The 19,175-nt window shown below is 40.6% G+C and overlaps 1 protein-coding gene across 1 annotated transcript in view; it reads left to right on the forward strand.

Annotated features, from left to right (window-relative positions):
• Window positions 1–10,103, forward strand: part of LOC118806498 (class I histocompatibility antigen, F10 alpha chain-like) — an 11,093-nt gene extending 990 nt beyond the window's left edge. The window contains exons 2-5 of the mRNA XM_036567929.1: window positions 2,555–2,818; window positions 7,488–7,766; window positions 9,543–9,830; window positions 9,909–10,103. Of these exons, the coding sequence (XP_036423822.1) occupies window positions 2,555–2,818; window positions 7,488–7,766; window positions 9,543–9,830; window positions 9,909–10,066 (989 nt within the window). The 3' untranslated portion in view covers window positions 10,067–10,103. The remainder of the gene's footprint in view (window positions 1–2,554; window positions 2,819–7,487; window positions 7,767–9,542; window positions 9,831–9,908) is intronic.
• Window positions 10,104–19,175: the final 9,072 nt, after the last annotated feature.

Genomic DNA, 19,175 nt, shown 5'->3' on the forward strand with positions numbered 1-19,175 from the left:
TAACATTGAAAAAATATTGGCAAAAAAAAACATGTAAAATGTGCCTTAACTTTTGCATAGGCCCTTTTTATGTTCTATTTTTGTCCAATATGTTAAATTCAGTAAATAAATAGTAAATGTGCATTAAAATGTGCAGAAGTGTGTTCTCTGTTGAGGATGTGTTCACTTATTAACACTTACTTATTAACACTGAAAAAAACAGTACAGACCAGAGTGATGCTGGTTTTTGCTGATGACCAGCATTTGTTGTGTTTTGAATGTTTTTGCTGGTGACTAACATATGGAAATGCATTAGACTAAAGTTTGTTATTAAAGCTTAAATTTTTGAACTCTCTCAAGGAAAAATAAAAAAAATCCCCTCAAATGGAAATACTTTCCTACTCAGACAGTCAGGATGGTGTGCTCAAATTCATGTTCAGCATTAGTCAAGATACAGACCATTGGTTAAATCTATAACATTGACCATTAGGTGTGCTGTTTAGCTTGTCCCTAAAAATAATTGCTTTCATAGAAGCGTCCATGTTTTTTGGACACCAATAGAGAAGTAAAATGCCATGATCTAAATAAATCAGCACAATTAAAAACAACTGGAGAGAATAAGGCACAGTACTCTAGGCATATGCTAGCATAAACAAATGTTTTTATTTTGAAATTAAAAACACAGATCAAGCTTGCACAACTGTTATCTGGTGTCTATTGTCATTTTTGTGCATGCTATGGAGATTTTACATGTGCTGTTATATAGCGTGTAATATGTATGTGCTGTAATGCAGAAAAAAAACAAAACAAGATGTGCCAAAATTTGCTTTTTGACAGCTTTACTTTATATACATTTAAGAAGCAGGACCCTGTTAATGCTAGCTAATTTGTATCTTTAATCTAATGACTTTTTTCATCTCCAGCTGGTCACTTCACTAGCCACAAATCATGGGAAATTGATGACAAATGAAAGAAAAGAGGAAGTGTGTGTGTTTGTGTGTGTGTGTGTGTGTGAGTGAGTGTGAGTGAGAGAGAGATGGGAGTAGTGACTGAAACTTAGTGACTTGATGACTGTAAAAAATGGAGAAATTAACACCATTTACATTGAGTAGGCTAAAATCTCGCTATCCTCTCCCCTTGGTCACAGCTGGCCTTACAAAAAAGTATACATAAGTTCATTATATTAAGTAAATTTAAGTTCAACTATATTTCCCAAGTATCCTTTATGTAGTAAGCAGTGGTGGACAGTAACTAAGTAAATGTCATTCGTTTCTGTACTTAAGTAGTTTTTTGTGTATCTGTACTTTACTGAAGTTTTTCCATTTTGGGGACTTTTTGCTTTCACTCCACTACATTTCAAAGTCAAATATCTCACTTTTTACTCCACTACATTATGAGAAATCTGTCGTTCCTTTTGGTTTATGTGTGAATAAAAACGTAACATGTCAAAACGAAAGAAGCGCCAAGCAAGAACACCAATCAGGGCACAGCGGTCACTTTGTTTTGAGCTTGTTTTGACCTGTTGGTCATACCGACCCAGTGCAGCACACGGTTCAATGTCAGCGCAGCAGCGTAAAATTTTGGGAGAGTCTATTCAACATAAATGATGAACTAACCTAACTTTGTGTAAACAGACCACAATATAGAAATATGTACTCATATGCAGTTGAGACTGACGTGTCTTTTTCTGAATTTATACAAACACGATTTCATTTTATAGTAAATTAGTTTAGGCTAGTTTATGTTTATGAACAGAGACCTACAGATGCAGTTTAGTAAAGGAAACTCATTTGTGAATCTGAGATTAAAGTCTTTATTAAACTTAAACTTGTAACTAAGTTAAATAAATCTTAAACTGAAACTTTGCTTGTTTGTGATTTCAGAGCCACTCAGTTCTACCTGATGGAAACTGTTTGCCTTCAGTGTTTTGTGCTTATGATAATTTTAATAGACATCAGCGTCACTAATTAATGACCTTCTATTAAAAGACTGGTTTACCAAGAGAGACACTGGAGTATTTTCACCTAAAATGAGTTGATCAAGCGAGTCTTGTTACAGAAATGATAACAGGACATCAGAGCCATAATTAATCTTTTAGTACTTTCACTTTTGATACTTAAGTACATTTGAAGGCAAATACTTTAGTACTTTTACTCAAGTGGAGGTCTAAAGGGAGGAACTTCTACTTTTACTGCAGTAATATTTTACCTTGGGTATCTCTACTTTAACTCAAGTACATGGTTTGTGTACTTTGTCCACCACTGGTGTTTAGTTAGCATCAAAGCTTATCTGATGTTTTGTGGAAGTTTTCTTTTCTGTCATCTAAAGACTGTTCATGACCAAAACATTTTTTGCCAAACATCTGCAATGATGAAACTTAGTGTGTCCTTACCTGGTACATTTGGTCCTATGTACATTTTTCCTTCAAATGTCACTGAATCCTGGATCACTTGGTAGTTGATGTAGAGGGTTGGGATGCAATGCTTAAACAACCAGTTTTCATGAGTAAGTGATAGAGAAATATGATAATGTTCATTTTATGCACTAATTCACATTTCCTGTGTCTTTCCCACAGGTTCTCATTCTTTGAGTACGATTACAACTTACATCAAAGGAGATACGCCTTTTCCAGAATTTAATTTCATCTTGATGTTGGATGACATCTCAGTTCTACACTTTGATTCTGAGAAAAGTGTGCCTGATCCCAGAAGTCTTGATGATACAGTGGAAGAAACTGGTGTGGTCAACCCAAATAATATCAAAACAATACTTGCCTACATGCATGCTGACCTTGAACAAAGATGGTTATATGCAACATATGGCCTAAATCTAACTGACAGTAAGTGTAATAGTTCTTGCAATACATTTGCTGGTACAACACGTTTACAGCATACACTCCATGTGTTCAAAAAAAGCACATGTGCAAGTAAAACTTGAGTACAAACACATTAACTGATGCAATGGAATCCAAAATTGTTTAATAGATGTTTAAGAATTTGTTTTAATGAAGCGCATTCTTTTCAGTGGAGAATGTGCACATGGGAAGATGTAAGCAAATGCAGAGGAGAGATGGAAAAAGTCAGAAATGTTTTAACAACACAATGCTTGGAATATGACAAACTAAAATAGCATGTGCAGTACAAGAGTATTTATTGGTGCATGATAAAAAGGTGAAAAAAAGAGCAAGAATAATACATGATAGGACGCCACCTGTGCAGTCCAGTTGTGAAATTTCCTCACTACTAAATATTCCACAGTCAACTGTCAGTGGTATTATAACAAAGTGGAAGCGACTGGGAACAACAGCAACTCAGCCACGAAGTGGTCGGCCACATAAAATGACAGAGCGGGGTCAGCGGATGCTGAGGCGCATAGTGCGCAGAGGTCACCAACTTTCTGCAGAGTCAATCGCTACACACCTCCAAACTTCATGTGGCCTTCAGATCAGCTCAAGAACAGCATAGAGAGCTTCATGGAATGGGTTTCCATGGCCGAGCAGCTGCATCCAAGCCTTACATTACCAAGCGCAATGCAAAGCGTTGAATGCAGTGATGTAAAGCGCCGCCACTGGACTCTAGAGCAGTGAAGATGTGTTCTCTGGAGTGACCAATCACGCTTCTCCGTCTGGCAATCTGATGGACGAGACTGGGTTTGGCGGTTGCCAGGAGACGGTACTTGTCTGACTGCATTGTGCCGAGTGTAAAGTTTGGTGGAGGGGGGATTATGGTGTGGGGTTGTTTTCAGGAGTTGGGCTCGGCCCCTTAGTTCCAGTGAAAGGAACTCTTAATGCTTCAGCAGAAAAAGAGATTTTGGACAATTTCATGCTCCCAACTTTGTGGGAACAGTTTGGGGACGGCCCCTTCCTGTTCCAGCATGACTGCGCACCAGTGCACAAAGCAAGGTCCATAAAGACATGGATGAGCGAGTTTGGTGTGGAAGAACTTAACTGGCCTGCACAGAGTCCTGACCTTAACCTGATAGAACACCTTTGGGATGAATTAGAGCGGAGACTGCGAGCCAGGCCTTCTCGTCCAACATCAGTGTCTGACCTCACAAATGCGCTTCTGGAAGAATGGTCAGAAATTCCCATAAACACTCCTAAACCTTGTGGAAAGCCTTTCCAGAAGAGTTGAAGCTGTTATAGCTGCAAAGGGTGGGCAGACATCATATTAAACCCTATGGATTAAGAATAGGATGTCACTCAAGTTCATATGCGTGTGAAGGTAGACAAGCAAATACTTTTGGCAATATAGTGTGTATATTGTATGATGTATAGCATATATACACACTTATTACACACAATGCAAATAAAAAAAATACTTTTACTTCATTACAGACAGTATCAACACAGGATATTTTGTGATTTGTCTGGTCAAGTTAATTTAATTTGTAATTGTACATCCATTTGTGCCGTTCAGGCCTACAAAAAAGTTGGGTCAGTGCTCTTGGCAAAGGTAACTTACACTTCTGTGACACCATTAATGCTGAAAAGGACAGATTTTTGAGCAACATACAGTATACTGCCTTCAAGATGACATCTTTTCCAGGGACGCCCTGCATATTTCAATGAGACAATGCAAAACCAAAATCTGCACACATTAAAAAGGCATGGCTGTGGAAGAAGAGGGTACATGTGCTGGACTGGCCTGCCTTCAGTCCCAACCTGTGTCCAATAGAGAATGTGTGGTGCATTTTAAACTGCAAGATGTGACAATGTAGACCCTGTACTATTGCACACCTTGACACCTCTTTTTAGGAAGAATGGTACAAAATTACACCTGAAACACTTAATCACTCAGGGTCTTCAGTCCCTAAACATCTTTTAAGTGTTGTGAAGAGGAAATGGACAAAAGTATTGGGACACCTACAGATCACACCTACAGGAGCTTTTATGAATCCCATTCTAAATCCATAGGAATTAGTATGGAGTTGGTCCCCCTTTGCAGCTCTAACAGCTTCCACTCTTCTGGGAAGCTTCTACAAGATGTTGGAGTGTGTCTGTGGGAATTTCTGCCCATTTATCCAGAAGAGCATTTGTGAGGTCAGACACTGATGTTGGACGAGAGGGTCTGGCTCATAATCTCCTTTCTAGTTCATCCCAAAGGTGTTTTATGGGGTTGAGGTCAGGGCTCTGTGAGGGCCAGTCAAGTTCTACCACACCAAACTCACCCAGTCAGGCCTTTATGGAGCTGCTTTGTGCACTGGGGCTCAGTCATGCTGGAATAGAAAAGATGATATAACATCAAATAGATTAGATTAGATTAGATTAGATTAGATTCAACTTTGTCATTGTGCAGAGTACAGGTACAGAGCCAATAACCCCCTACAGAGCCAATAAGCCTCCTAACCCTCCTGAAGTCCACTATGATCTCCTTGGTTTTCTGGGTGTTGAGTGCCAGGTTGTTGTCCTCACACCATGCCACCAGGTGCTGCACCTCGATCTCCTTGGTTTTCTGGGTGTTGAGTGCCAGGTTGTTGTCCTCACACCATGCCACCAGGTGCTGCACCTCGTCCCCGTAGGCCATCTCATCATCACCTCTGATCAGACCTATCACCGTGGTGTCGTCCGCGAACTTGATTATGGAGTTAGAGCCATAAACAGGAACACCGTCATAGGTGAGCAGGGGGTACAGATGAAGGCTCAGCACACAGTCTTGTGGCACGCCGGTGTTCAGGGTGATGGGGCAGGAGAAGAGTTTGTCTAACTTAACAGACTGAGGTCTGTCAGTCAGAAAGTCCAGAAGCCAATTGCACAGAGATGTGCTGATACCAAGCTGGCTAAGCTTTCAGATCAGCTTGGAGGGGATCACTGTGTTAAATACTGAACTGAAGTCAATGAACAGCATTCTGACATGAGTTTTGACAGTCCAGGTGGGTCACTACAGTGTGGAGTGCTGTAGAAATAGCGTCCTCTGTTGACCTGTTGCAGCGGTAGGCAAACTGGTTTGGGTCCAGTGTAGCAGGCAGACAGGACTTCAAATGTGAAAGAACTAGTCTTTCAAAGCACTTGGAGATGATGGAGGTGAGTGTGACAGGGCGGAGGTCATTCAGAGCTGAAGCAGGCGAATGCTTTGGCACTGGCACAATTGTGGCTGTCTTGAAGCTAGTTGGGGAAGCTAGCTGCCTTCCGCGCATTCACCTTGCTCTGAGCGTGACAGACGTCCATGGTGGAGAGTGTGAGTGGCTGCTCACCACGTGGTGAATCTGTGTTGGAGAAGACCACCTTATGCTTCCAAAAGAACCTCCTTGCGCAGCCGCTCTGCATGGCCATAACTCCCATTAGTGAGAAGCTACAATATTATACACTGATAAGCATATGGCTCTAAATCTGGTGATCAGTGTAGTTATAAGTGAGAGTGTATAAGAGAAATGAACTTACATTTTAATTAAGACCGCAGTAATGTTCAACTCAGCTCACTGAGCTGCTTGCTTATGGGCAAGGATTTCAACAGTGATATCTAGGTTTCTTCAGCTCTATGTCCTAAAAAATGATTAAAAAGTAAAAAAAAAAATGATAAAAAAAAAGCAGTGTTTGCTATTATTCTTCCTCTCCTCCTCCTTCTTCACCTTTTGTCTGGTCCTAAACACCAAAAGGTGCTTAAACCCATTGCTATTTTTAGATTGTTACCCTGTAAAAAAATGCCTCTTCAGATCAACGTAAAAAATACTGGTATTATCTGGTAACAAGTAAATGAACTACTTTTATTCAACCTAAATAAATACTTTGAATGAGCGATTCTTTCAATCAAAGTAATTTTTAGACTTGAATATAACTAGTTAATTTACTTGTTACCTGATGAAGTCATTTATTTAAGTAGATGAGCCACTTTTTACAGTGTAGACATGGAAGTATGGAAAACAGCCAGTGTTCCTGTGGTAAGTATAGGAAGTGTGTAAGGGCCTTTTTTGGTGGGTCACATGAGTAACAATAGGGGCAGACCTGCGAGATAACAACTGCAACCCGATTTGGCATATTCAAGAAGGCAAAAATTCATGTACATGTACGTGAAATTTCTCCAGTCAAGGCTCCTGGAGTGCTCCCTTGGCCCTTTTATGCTCATGCCTGGAACCCTTTCATTGCAACTATATTTTTTATTAAAACTGATACAATTAGAATAAATGAAAACAGAATTTTACTTTCCAGATGTATTAGGAAATTTATCAAGTTAGTCGTTCATACTATATATGAGTCCTTAAGGCCTTCTTTATACCATAAATGTTATCAAACTACACAAAGGTAAGATTGTTTTACCTATTATTTTTACCAAGCAATAATAGTAATAATGGTAGTAATAGTAGTAGTAATAATAATAATAATAATAATAATAATAATAATAATAATTCACTTGAAAAATCCTAAAGAACTTTAATAAAGATGAAAATATGACCAAACTTGTCAGTTTCCCAACCCACTGTTACAGCAGGGGTCGTGGGTCCAGCAGGAGCACCAATGATTCCACTTTAACTTTTTTCCAGTGTTAGGTTGATTTCATCTTCTTCTCTTTTAGACATTCATGTTCAGCAGAGACTGGTGGTGTGTGAACTGATTGACAATGACCAACCTGGACAAATGATCACCAAGAATGCACTCCGAGGCTCCACAATCGATGAACTCCGTCTTCATGAAGGCAAATTCACATATCAAAGTGCTATAGATGTCACAGAAGCCAAAAAGAAACTACAAATGGATTTAATCCTGTGGCGTTATGAACATCTGTACTACCCAACATGCACTGAAATACTCAAGGGTTATCTTAAACAAAGAAGTAAACAAGTGAAGAGGAAAGGTAGGATATTTTTCTTTCTTTTTTTTCGCTTCATTTGTTAAAATTCGGTTGTTTTACATGCCAAAGTCAAAAGATCAATCTGGTAGAAATCTTCTTTTGAGATCCCTTATTAACCCCTCAAAATTGCAGTCTTATTACATACTAAAGGCTTATTGTTCAGTTACTACACTGTTAGAAATAAAGGCTCTGTTCAGGTACATTTTTCGTTCATCAAGGTACAAACAGTGTAAATGTTCCCTCAAAGCTCCAACAGTGGTTTTAAGGTCTGATTGTGAACCTTAAATCAGTTTTTCCAGGTGAAAAGTTCGTATTTGTACCTTTTCATAACCGAATGTTTTAAACAGAACAGTAAAATAAAAGCCTGGAGACGAGACGGGGTGTGTGGAGTCAGTACAGCTTAGAACATATCATTTCAGTGGATTATGGTTCAGTTATGTTCCCTGACTAAAGGTACTGAGATGAACCCTTGAGCTAGGTGTGACGTACAGGTAAGGGGACCTAAGAGATATTGAACTGGACAGATGACTGGATGGAGGACTTGACTGTTAACAAAGCAGGAGAAGAGACACTGGGCAGGACAGACTGGGCAGGCACAGAGACAGGTACTGTGACAAAGAATTGAGGAGGGGATGAGACACTTGTGACAGGCCCTGTGACAAACAGGAGAACTAACAGGGTGAACATGAGACTAGACAGGGACAGGACTGCCATTGATCTGGAGAGAAGACTGGACCAATGATGGTACAGGTAAAGAGACAGACACAGGAACCAAGACAGTGACAGAAATACCCTGTAATACAATTTACTTGTTACCACATGTAAGTCATTTTTTTCAGTAGATCTGATGAGAAACTTTTTACAGTGTATGATAGGGAGAGTAATCAGGACAGCAGTGGACACAAGGGTAGAAATGAGGACTGAGACACAGACAGTGACCAGAATTCAAACAGAAACATGCAGATAAGCTATGATTGGGACATGCACAGGACTGGGGACGAGTGATAAAACAGACAAGGCAGGAGAACTAACTAAAAATGAATATAAATGACTGGACCCGGGCAGCAAACTGGGAGGCAGACACAGGAGCAGTTCTGAGAACTGGCGTAAGAGCAGTTTGGGGTGCCAATTTAGCAATGGAGGCTGACTGGGTGGGGCACTGGACAGCCAGTTTGTCGGGAGACTAGGCTGCCAGCAGAAGAGGGTAGAGCTGGCAGCAGGGCAGAAGCAGATGGGACCACAGGCAGTGTTGCAGAACCCAGGTCATGGTAAGGGTCAGAGGTGAAGCACACAGGTCACAGCGAGTGCCTGGCTTAAGGACCTGGTCAGCAGCACAGGCTGAGGGCACTGAGTCAGGGGAGGAGTACTGGAAGGCTAGCACTGAAGTAACTCAGGAAGGCAGCAGAGAACCAGGGGACTTACGAGCCGGCTCTGGAGCCAGAGACTGTAGAGCCAGAGAAAGATCTGCACAAAGTGCAGGAACATGAGGCTGGATAGCTGACCTGTCAGGGAACCCAGATGGCTGAGCGGGAGGCTAGGTGACTGGCTAAACAGAAGGCAGGAAAACAAAAACAAAGAAAAGCACATGTCCAGAGACATGAGGGAAGGTAAACAACAGCAGGCACAGAGGCACAGCACAGACAAGGCCAAAGACGTTACACTTGACTTACAAGTTTAAATTGACATGACTAATTTTTTTGCAGTGTATTATCCAATAAAATCTGATATGTAAATCTAAATCATAATTAGAAATCTAAATGTGATGTTCCTTTTCTGCAGTGAAGCCCAGAGTGAGGCTCATCCAGAAAAGACGCTCAGTGTCTGGGTGGGATGGAGTAACCTGCCTGGCCACTGGTTTCTACCCCCGTCACATCAACCTGACCATCCTCAGAGACGGACAGCCAGTTCCTGACAACCTGACCACTGGAGGAGACCTGCTGCCCAACGGAGACGGGACCTACCAGATGAGGAAGAATCTGGAGCTCAGTGAAGAGGAGCTGAAGAAGCACAGCTACACTTATACAGTCACCCACCTCAGCCTGGACAACAAGCTGGACGTCCATTTGGGTACTGAATCTCAGAGTGACACAGAAAATTCCTCAGCTGACTCTGAGCTTTTTATCACTTTCTTAAATTGTGTTTCAGATTTTGATCCAGGGGAGCCCATCAGGCCCATTCTTACATTTGTGGTGGCTGCTCTGTTCTTGGTGACTGTGATGGTGGTCATCATCCGGATCATATACAAGAAAAGGCAAACAGGTAAGGGAGAGTTCAGAGCTGAAAGTGTTTTGCAGCTTTTGTAGTCAGACACTAAAAAACACAATATATGGTGACACTATTCTGAGCTGACCTTTTTAGATTAAATAAACACTTAACACAAACTCAGTATCATATCAACAATATATCAATGATGTATCAGCAGTGAATACATTTAGTAGAATATCAAGAGACAGTATGTTTAAAATCTGATGAATTCAGGTGCTTTTCAGTTTATTTATTAAAGTCCAAGTTCAGACTTTAACTGAGAGGAACTGAACACGGGACAGGTTTAATACAGACCATCAACATCCTCAACAAGCTGTTACAGACACACTGACACCATTCTGTAGCTGGAGCTTCACTGGAATAGGGTTTGGATAAGATTAGGGTTAGGATTAGTGCCAGGGTGAGGATTAGGAATAGGTTTTGGGTTGAGGTTGGGTAAGGTTATGTTTTGCTTAATGGAAGTACTGGTAGTCTACTTCATGTAACACACCAACAATACATCTACTTAACATAAATATCAACAGCATATCTTCAAATTTTTTACCTCCATGTATTCAGATGCTTCACTACTGCTACTTTACTGTTACATCACTGATATGTTGTTGATGTGTTACTGATACTCTGTTAAGGGTTTATTAATCCTCTACAAAGGACCACTCCAAATAGTGTTACCAAATGTATTTATAGCACAAAATTTGGTTGAAAATGAAGAACTAGACAGTGCCTCTGATGGATCTCTCTGATCATTTTCTCCTTATTGTCTCCTTCTATAGCGTCCTCTTAGAGTGGGTGTTCATCAGCCTCCAGTAAGTGTTTTTAATGAAAAGAAAAAGGTTTACTTATGTGCTTCACTGATGCCTGCTCTCCGTACAAGAATACTTCCATGCAATCTGGTGGAACTCTGAGAAGTTTAAGTTAATATAACACTCCAAATACAGTATAAACTGGTGCAGTGTGTGGTATACAGTACATACCAGTATAGTATGCAGTATACCATATAACATATTGTATACCACACACTGTACCAGTAAGAACTGTATATCAAATACTGTACTAGTATGGAGATGGAATGCCTAAAAGTCAGGAATATGTTTTTGCAATCCTCACTGACACCCAATCTCCTCCCTCCAAGCAGAAGCCACCCAGACTTCCCCAAGTTCTCAGAGCTCGTTCCCTCCCTCAATCAGTCTCCTCTCATACTACCACCTTTTGGCGAAGCCACAGTCTGAACTCACAAACTGAATACTGAAACATAAATCACCATATCAGGATGTAAGATCATCCTTGTACCTGACAATGATGAAACAGTGATGCACCATTTTGGTAGGCAAAATCAAGTTCATTCAGCACTGCTGATAGACACCCCCCCCCGCCAGACCTTCATTGTCTCCTGCACTTTTGTAATGAACATCAAAGCTTCACACTTTATACATAAAGCATCTTTTGTAAAATAACTAAATAGCATATACATAGTTATATTGGGTGCAGTGTTTTTAAAAGAGCTGACATTATTCCTTATTTTAGACCATGTTTAGATATATTTTTATCAAATTCAAGTTCAAGAGGCTTTATTGTCATATCAGCTATACACAAGTACACAGTAAAACAAAACAATGTTCCTCCAGGACCATGGTGCAACACCACAAACATGCAAAACAATGCAATACAATCATTCTGGGTCATTCTCAGCACTGCAGTGACACTGACGTGGTGGTGGTGTGTTAGTGTGTGTCGTGCTGGTCTGAGTGGATCAGACACAGCAGTGCTGCTGGAGTTTTTAAACACTGTGTCCACTCACTGTCCACTCTATTAGACGCTCCTACCTTGTCGGCCCACCTTGTAGATGTAAAGTCAGAGACGATAGCTCATCTGCTGCTGCACAGTTTGTGTTGGTCATCCTCTAGTCCTTCATCAGTGGTCACAGGACGCTGCCCACAGGACGCTGCCCACAGCACGCTTTCAGCTGGATATTTTTAGTGTCCACCAGTGACACTGAGGTGTTTAAAAACTCCAGCAGCACTGCTGTGTCTGATCCACTCGCACCAGCGCAACACACACTAACACACCACCACCACTTGTTAACAGTGTTACCGCAGTGCTGAGAATGATCCACCACCCAAATAGTACCTGCTCTGTGGGGGTCCATGGGGGTCCTGACCACTGAAGAACAGGGTAACAAATTATGCAGAGAAACAGATGGACTACAGTCTGTAACTGTAGAACTACAGAGTGAATCTATACGGTCAGTGGAGCTGATAAAGTGGACAGTGAGTGTAGAAAGAAGGAGATGTTCCTAATAAAGTGCTCAGTGAGTGTGTGTGTGTGTGTGTGTGTGTGCACGCATGAAGTTGTCCATCAGTTTAGTCTCTGGGTGGAAAAAAAAGTTTTTGCACAGTCAGGCTGTGCGGGCCCGAATGCTATGATACACTATATTGCCAAAAGTATTCACTCACCCAACCAAATCATTGAATTCAGGTGTTCCAATCACTTCCATGGCCACAGGTGTATAAAACCAAGCACCTAGGCCTGCAGACTGCTTCTACAGACATTAGTGAAAGAATGGGTCGCTCTCAGGAGCTCAGCGAACTCCAGCATGGTACCGTGATAGGATGCCACCTGTGCAACAAGTCCAGTCGTGAAATTTCCTCGCTACTAAATATTCCACAGTCAACTGTCAGAGATATTATAACAAAGTGGAAGTGATTGGGAACGACAGCAACTCAGCCACGAAGTGTAAAGCGCCGCCACTGGACTCGAGCAGTGGAGACGTGTTCTCTGGAGTGACCAATCACGCTTCTCCGTCTGGCAATCCGATGGACGAGTCTGGGTTTGGCGGTTGACAGGAGACGGTACTTGTCTGACTGCATTGTGCCGAGTGTAAAGTTTGGTGGAGGGGGGATTATGGTGTGGGGTTGTTTTCAGGAGTTGGGCTCGGCCCCTTAGTTCCAGTGAAAGGAGCTCTTAATGCTTCAGCACCAAGAGATTTTGGACAATTTCATGCTCCCAACTTTGTGGGAACAGTTCGGGGACGGCCCCTTCCTGTTCCAACATGACTGTGCACCAGTGCACAAAGCAGCTCCATAAAGACATGAGCGAGTTTGGTGTGGAAGAACTTGACTGGCCTGCACAGAGTCCTGACCTCAACCTGATAGAACACCTTTGGGATGAATTAGAGCGGAGACTGCGAGCCAGGCCTTCTCGTCCAACATCAGTGTCTGACCTCACAAATGCGCTTCTGGAAGAATGGTCAAAAATTCCCATAAACACTCCTAAACCTGTGGAAAGCCTTCCCAGAAGAGTTGAAGCTGTTATAGCTGCAAAGGGTATTTGTGTAGGAAATGTAAATGAGCTCTGTGAAAAGCATTTCTGTCAGAGAGATTAATTAAAACAAGGCGGGGCTTCTTATCTCTGCTTGTAAATGAAACAATGTGTAAAATCCTCTCTTGCTTTGTGTTATGGTGAAGCAAAACGCACATAAATGTAACAGTTGTCTGTTGTTGCCAATATAAAAAAGTGGGTGGAGCCTCAGAACAGCATTGTTCTGTGTAACTTCATTAAAAATTCACCACAAAACCAGTTCAGCGTTGTGTGAAGGGGAAGAATCTGCGGCTCATACTTGTGTTAGAATGAACAGAGTTAACTGCTGGTTCTCTTTACTGGTTCTTCTTTCAGTCTCTAGCGCTGCTCTGGCAGGTAGGAGCTCAAAGATCTTAACATTAATGGAAATCTGTACTTTAGAAAATGCTGTTTATGTAAATGTACCTGTTGACTTCTGTTAGCTATCCTCTTTCCTTCTCGTCTAGACTCTATATTTCATCAACTATAGTGATCCAAAGTAATTTAACGCTTTTTAAATTAAATTTAAAAGGGACTTACCTGACACTAAAATGGTAAAAATGCCTGCTAATAGTCTAGAAACACAAGATTTCTCTGTATTCAGCAAAACAAGCTTGCTAATTCCAACAAGCAGTCGTGCCTATTAAGAACATATTTACTTGCCATATACAATTAAATAAATAAATAAATAAATACTCAGTCTTTGATGTCTAAGTGCAACAGTGATATCTCCACTGGCATTATCATTTGTGCCAATTCTACACAGAATACGGAATAATCAAAGAAAACCCTCAACTGGGAACACTTTCCTACTCAGACAGTCAGGAAGGTGTCCTCAACCTCGTGTTTAGCTTTAGATGTCATATCAACATGGCTGTTGTTGTTGTTGTGTTGTTGTTAATAATAATAATAATAATAATAATAAAAAACACACTAAAAGGACTGTGTGATGATTTCAGTGAGATCTGGCACATCACCAAGACTGTTTTAGAGCATCACTCCCGAATAACAAAGACATTTAAAAGGACCACTGTTGATACTTACCCTAGTCCCATCACTTTCTTCAAATTGTATGTATGAACTTAAAAGAAGAAGAGCACTTGGACTTACATTGATGTGTATGTGCAATACATCCAAGGCAAACCCAGTTCTCCTTTCACTACCTTATCACAGGCTGCATGGAGATAACATTCTCTCCCAACCCTAGAAGTTCCTTTCCTTATCCCCATTCCTGCTGTCATCATATTGTTCCAAAGCTTAACAGAATTCCCAGCCTAAGACATATCGAGCAAAATTAAAGCAAGAGTGGCAAGGAAAAATTTCCTGTGGCTGAAATAAGAAAAAACATGAGATAATCACTCAAAAGTTATCCCTTCCATCCTAGGCTGGCATCTCTGATTCTTAGCAACAAACAACAAGCAGCAGTCAACAAAGTATGTGTAGAATATTTTTTCCTTTATGTTTTTTAATTAAACATTAAGATTAGGAAAATAGAATTATTAATTTTTACACCATATTTTAAATATAATTCTTTATTTCCTTAATGTTTTCATTCTTTGTGAGTAGACAACAAGTAATTCTAGATTAACTAGTAACTAATAGATAACAAGTAGCTAACAGATTTTGATGCTGTTACCACTTATATTCAGAGAAACGTGTATTTTCTAAAAAAAAACCTTGTGAATTAACTTTGTATAAACATAATAACATCAATGTTTGGACAGGTTGGTCTTAATGCAGACATTGTAGTAGAACATCTGGAGTTTTTCTTTCAGCATGCCAAAAAATGGGTCATCCCTCCAGATTGTCTCCACAATGAAATCACTTTTGGTGTCAGTGATAAAATCACACCAAGCCAGGCCAGCAATGGCTGATTGACCTTGAACTTGTGTATAGTATTTGTGTAACATTTTCAGATGTGCTTTTCCATTGGCAAGTCAGACATATAGAACATGGGCAATGGATTCAAGGCTGGGACACCACTTCCACCATCTTCTGTGGGGTCAACCACTTCACCATCAGGACTAGCTCCAAGGTGGGAGCGTTAGAATGGACCATCAAACCACAGGGCAAGATGTTGACTTGAAACTTTCTGCATACTTTGTGAGGACCTCAGGCTCCAGTGCAAGCCCATTCTTCATGGCCTCTGTTTGGCATACTCCCTTTAATATGTGCAAAGACAGAGCCTGAGCAGTTGAGTGTCCACCACCATACTTCATAGTGGGGATGGGGTACTTTTCTGCATGACTATCTTTGCCAAAAACATTTTGGTATCATCTGATTGTAGAACACAGTCCTACTGAAAGTTGGAGCTTGAGTTTGTTGGTCTTTGACAGCAGAGACTTTCATCATCACTGCTGTTTTCTCTGGTCTTTCTCATAGTGATGGATGACTGAGGGAATCTGGCCTGTGTTTAATCTCATTTATATTCCCCAGTGAATCAGGAAGTCATGGCTGACCACTTAAGTGTTCCTAAACGGTCAAGTGAACTTTAAAACATAAAATATTAATGGAAATATGCTTCAGTTAGATTTGACTCACAAGAGTTTCTAGGGGTGCCAACAACTGTGGCACACACAGATTTAAGGAAAATATTTATTTCATGATAAGATTTAGTTTACCTTAAATAAAGGTTAGTTTGATGCTAATATTTTGAATAAAGGTTAAAAGGATAATTTTTTTTTTCAGCTCATTTCACTGAGGGTGCCAGTATTTGTGGAGGGCACTGTAGGAGGGAAACTTAAGTTCAAACATTAGAATATATTACCATTTAACATATTACATTTTTAATTGTATTACTGATATTCTTCCATAATTAGCAGTGCATCAGTGTTTTTCTCTTCATTACATTTTATACCTTGATCTTCAGGTTAAAACGATGCAATAGCAGTTCAGTTATATGTCGCTGCTGTCGGAAGAAAACCTTGTATCTCCATTATTGACATTTTTCAGGTTTTCACAGAATTTGTTGCCTGTTGTTCTTTACATTGTGTGTAAATTTCATGATGAATGGATCAAAAGAAACGACCCAAAATTACTTGGAAAAAAGTCTGGTTCCATTGACTTGCATTAAAAGTAAAGTATGGTTTTTCCTTCTCCTGTAAAGTTACATTTTTGGAGATACGAGGTTTTCTCCTGACAACAGTGATATGTACACATGTTCCATTTGTATTGAAGAAGATTATGACCCGGTTTAGTGTCAAGCTGTAACAGAGAATGAGAGTGAGCTCTCTTTCCAGTCCTGCTGTCAGACCAAACACCAGACATTGCTGTAACCAAGAAACCTGTACAGCTTTATTTAAGTTGTTAACTGCTGTGGAGAAATGTAGCTTTAGGGGCAAGCTGGTACGGGACGGCAGGGAGGCGGACCCAAGTGCAAAAATGAAAACCTGTGAGAAAGGGTTTAAGTTTCATTGAGGCAATGGAGTGTGAATTTGGCACGTTGGAGGTCAGGTGACCCAGAGCCAGGCTCAAACTGCCGATGTACTGATTTGCGGTGCATGGAGTGACGGCTGCACTACCAGGTAGCACAGGTGACACTGGTAAAAACATCCCCAGGAAGGGAAAAGAGAAAGGCCGGAAAAGGGGCAAACAAAGGAAACGCTGAAAGCAGCTCAAACAAAGGCTGAACTAGAAATGTGAAATAAAAGATAATGAGAAAACAAAAACACTTCCTCTGTAATTATGAGGGGAAGGCAGACTTTATGTTTCACTTGTTTGCTCTTAGTGGTTTATACGGCTTGGAGCTGTTCGTAGCTCAAGGCTTCTTGTGTTTTTTTTTTAAATTTATTTTTTAAGTAGTTTTGGGGCAATTACACTCGATTGTTTTTTCCAGGCCTCTTTTCTTTTCTCTTTGTTTAAATACCCACCTGGGCTAAGTACCATACCGGTCACCCCTCTACAAAGATGTGACAAAGGGCTGCTGTTTGCCACAGCCTTAAGTAGAGGAGTCCACAGGTGTGCCAGGTTGGGCCTAATCAGCCCGAGGGCTTCTGGGAATTGGAGTTCCTTGAAGTTATGGCACTTTGCCACCGTTGCCCTCTGTTGGCAGCTGGTGGTGAAGTGCCATAACTTCAAGGAACTCCAATTCCCAGAAGCCCTCGGGCTGATTAGGCCCAACCTGGCACAACTAGTTTTAAACTAATCTGAACCCTAAAACAAAAATTGCAATAGCTTTATTCATGGATGACTCCATATACTGGGCTTTCTTTAAGTCAGGCTATACTCTGTTGTATTATTTGAGATTATTTTCATCTATTTTATTTATTTTTTTCTAACTCTTTGGCCTTGCAAAAGCACTGTTTTGATTGGGAGCTTGTGTATTGTATTATTTGGCCGCCAATATACATTTAAAGGCTTCCCATTGAACTGCAGGAGAGGTCTGTGTAGTGTTCAAAATAAATATAGATCCATATTGACCTCAAGAGAAGACAAAGTTTGGATCATTAAGCCATATTGTGTCAAACTGCCTTGAAAACATTTTAGTCCCTACAAAGTCAACAGAAAATGGTGCATGGTCAGATATGATTATACTATAGTGGGACCATTCTATAAAATAACATAACAGGAATTTTGAGATATAATCTGTAAATCCGAGAATCTATATTATAATTGGAAGAGTGGCCTGAGAAATCTCTCTTATATGGGTTCAGTGTACTCCAAATATCACACAGATTAAGGTCACTCATTAATTTAAATCAAATAATTTTCCTAGTATGACCATCCTGGGTCCTATCCTGACCTGAGGAGTGATCCATGACTGTATTTAACATGCGATTAAATTCTCCGCCCACAGTAATATTGCCTCTGAGAGATGATATAGTTAAGAACAAATAGCAGCTCATAGGTGTTTGGTACATAGACATTAATAAAGTTAGATATTATGCAGAAAAGTCCCCTGAATCATCAAAGACCTACCACCAGAATCTGTAAAGGCTTTATTCACCTGAAAGTGTACAGATTTGGGGAATAAGCACAGCCGCTCCTCCTGAGTGAGCAGAGTAAGGTGCTGTTATAACCTGACCTCGCCACCTCTGTCTCACTTTAAGAATTTCACAATTTAGCAGATGGGTTTCCGTCAGCAATACTGTTTTAGCTTGTAGTTGTTTAATTCCAGTCATTATTTGTTTAAATTCAAACCATTTTCCCAGATCCCCTAACAATTCAAGTCTATATCTAAACAAGATTGCTAACATCCATTGAAAGTACTGTATTTGTGTATGGCTGATGCTACTGTATTTGACATAAAATTAATAAGATTCTGTTTTTTCAGTCCACAACTTCTAACCTGTTACCTTTTAAAGGGCTCAATAAATTAACAGGTATATATGATCAAAAGTATCAATGATCACTTTATTTTTAGGTTTAGATAGCTGTAAAATTCTCAGTAGTTGTCACGCCTCCTGTCAAGGACGCCTCCTCCACCTGTTCCTTTTTCCTCAGATCACTTGAGTCCTTGAACGGCCCAGAGGACTCCAACTCCCATGAATCAGTGGGAGACCACTCGACTCTCCATTGCCATCCACCAGATTTCTGTATTTCTGACCTGACCTTTGCTGGATTTTGTCAGAGACTTTGGTTTTTGAACTCGGACTATTTTTTTGCTACTCTCTGGATGTCCCGTTTGTTTTGGTTCTCTTGCTCTCTGGTTCTGACCCTAGCCTGTTCTGACTACGCCCTCTGTACCTTCACCAAAACCTCAAGTAAACTTCAGCCTTGTCCTTTTATCTGCGAGCGTCTGATCTGTGTTGACATCGTAACAGTAGTTTTGGCACATGCTTTCCCTGTAGAAACTGTCCCATGTAGTTTGAC

Source organism: Colossoma macropomum, unplaced genomic scaffold, assembly GCF_904425465.1.
Source record: "Colossoma macropomum unplaced genomic scaffold, Colossoma_macropomum, whole genome shotgun sequence".
NCBI classification, from domain to species: Eukaryota; Metazoa; Chordata; class Actinopteri; order Characiformes; family Serrasalmidae; genus Colossoma; species Colossoma macropomum.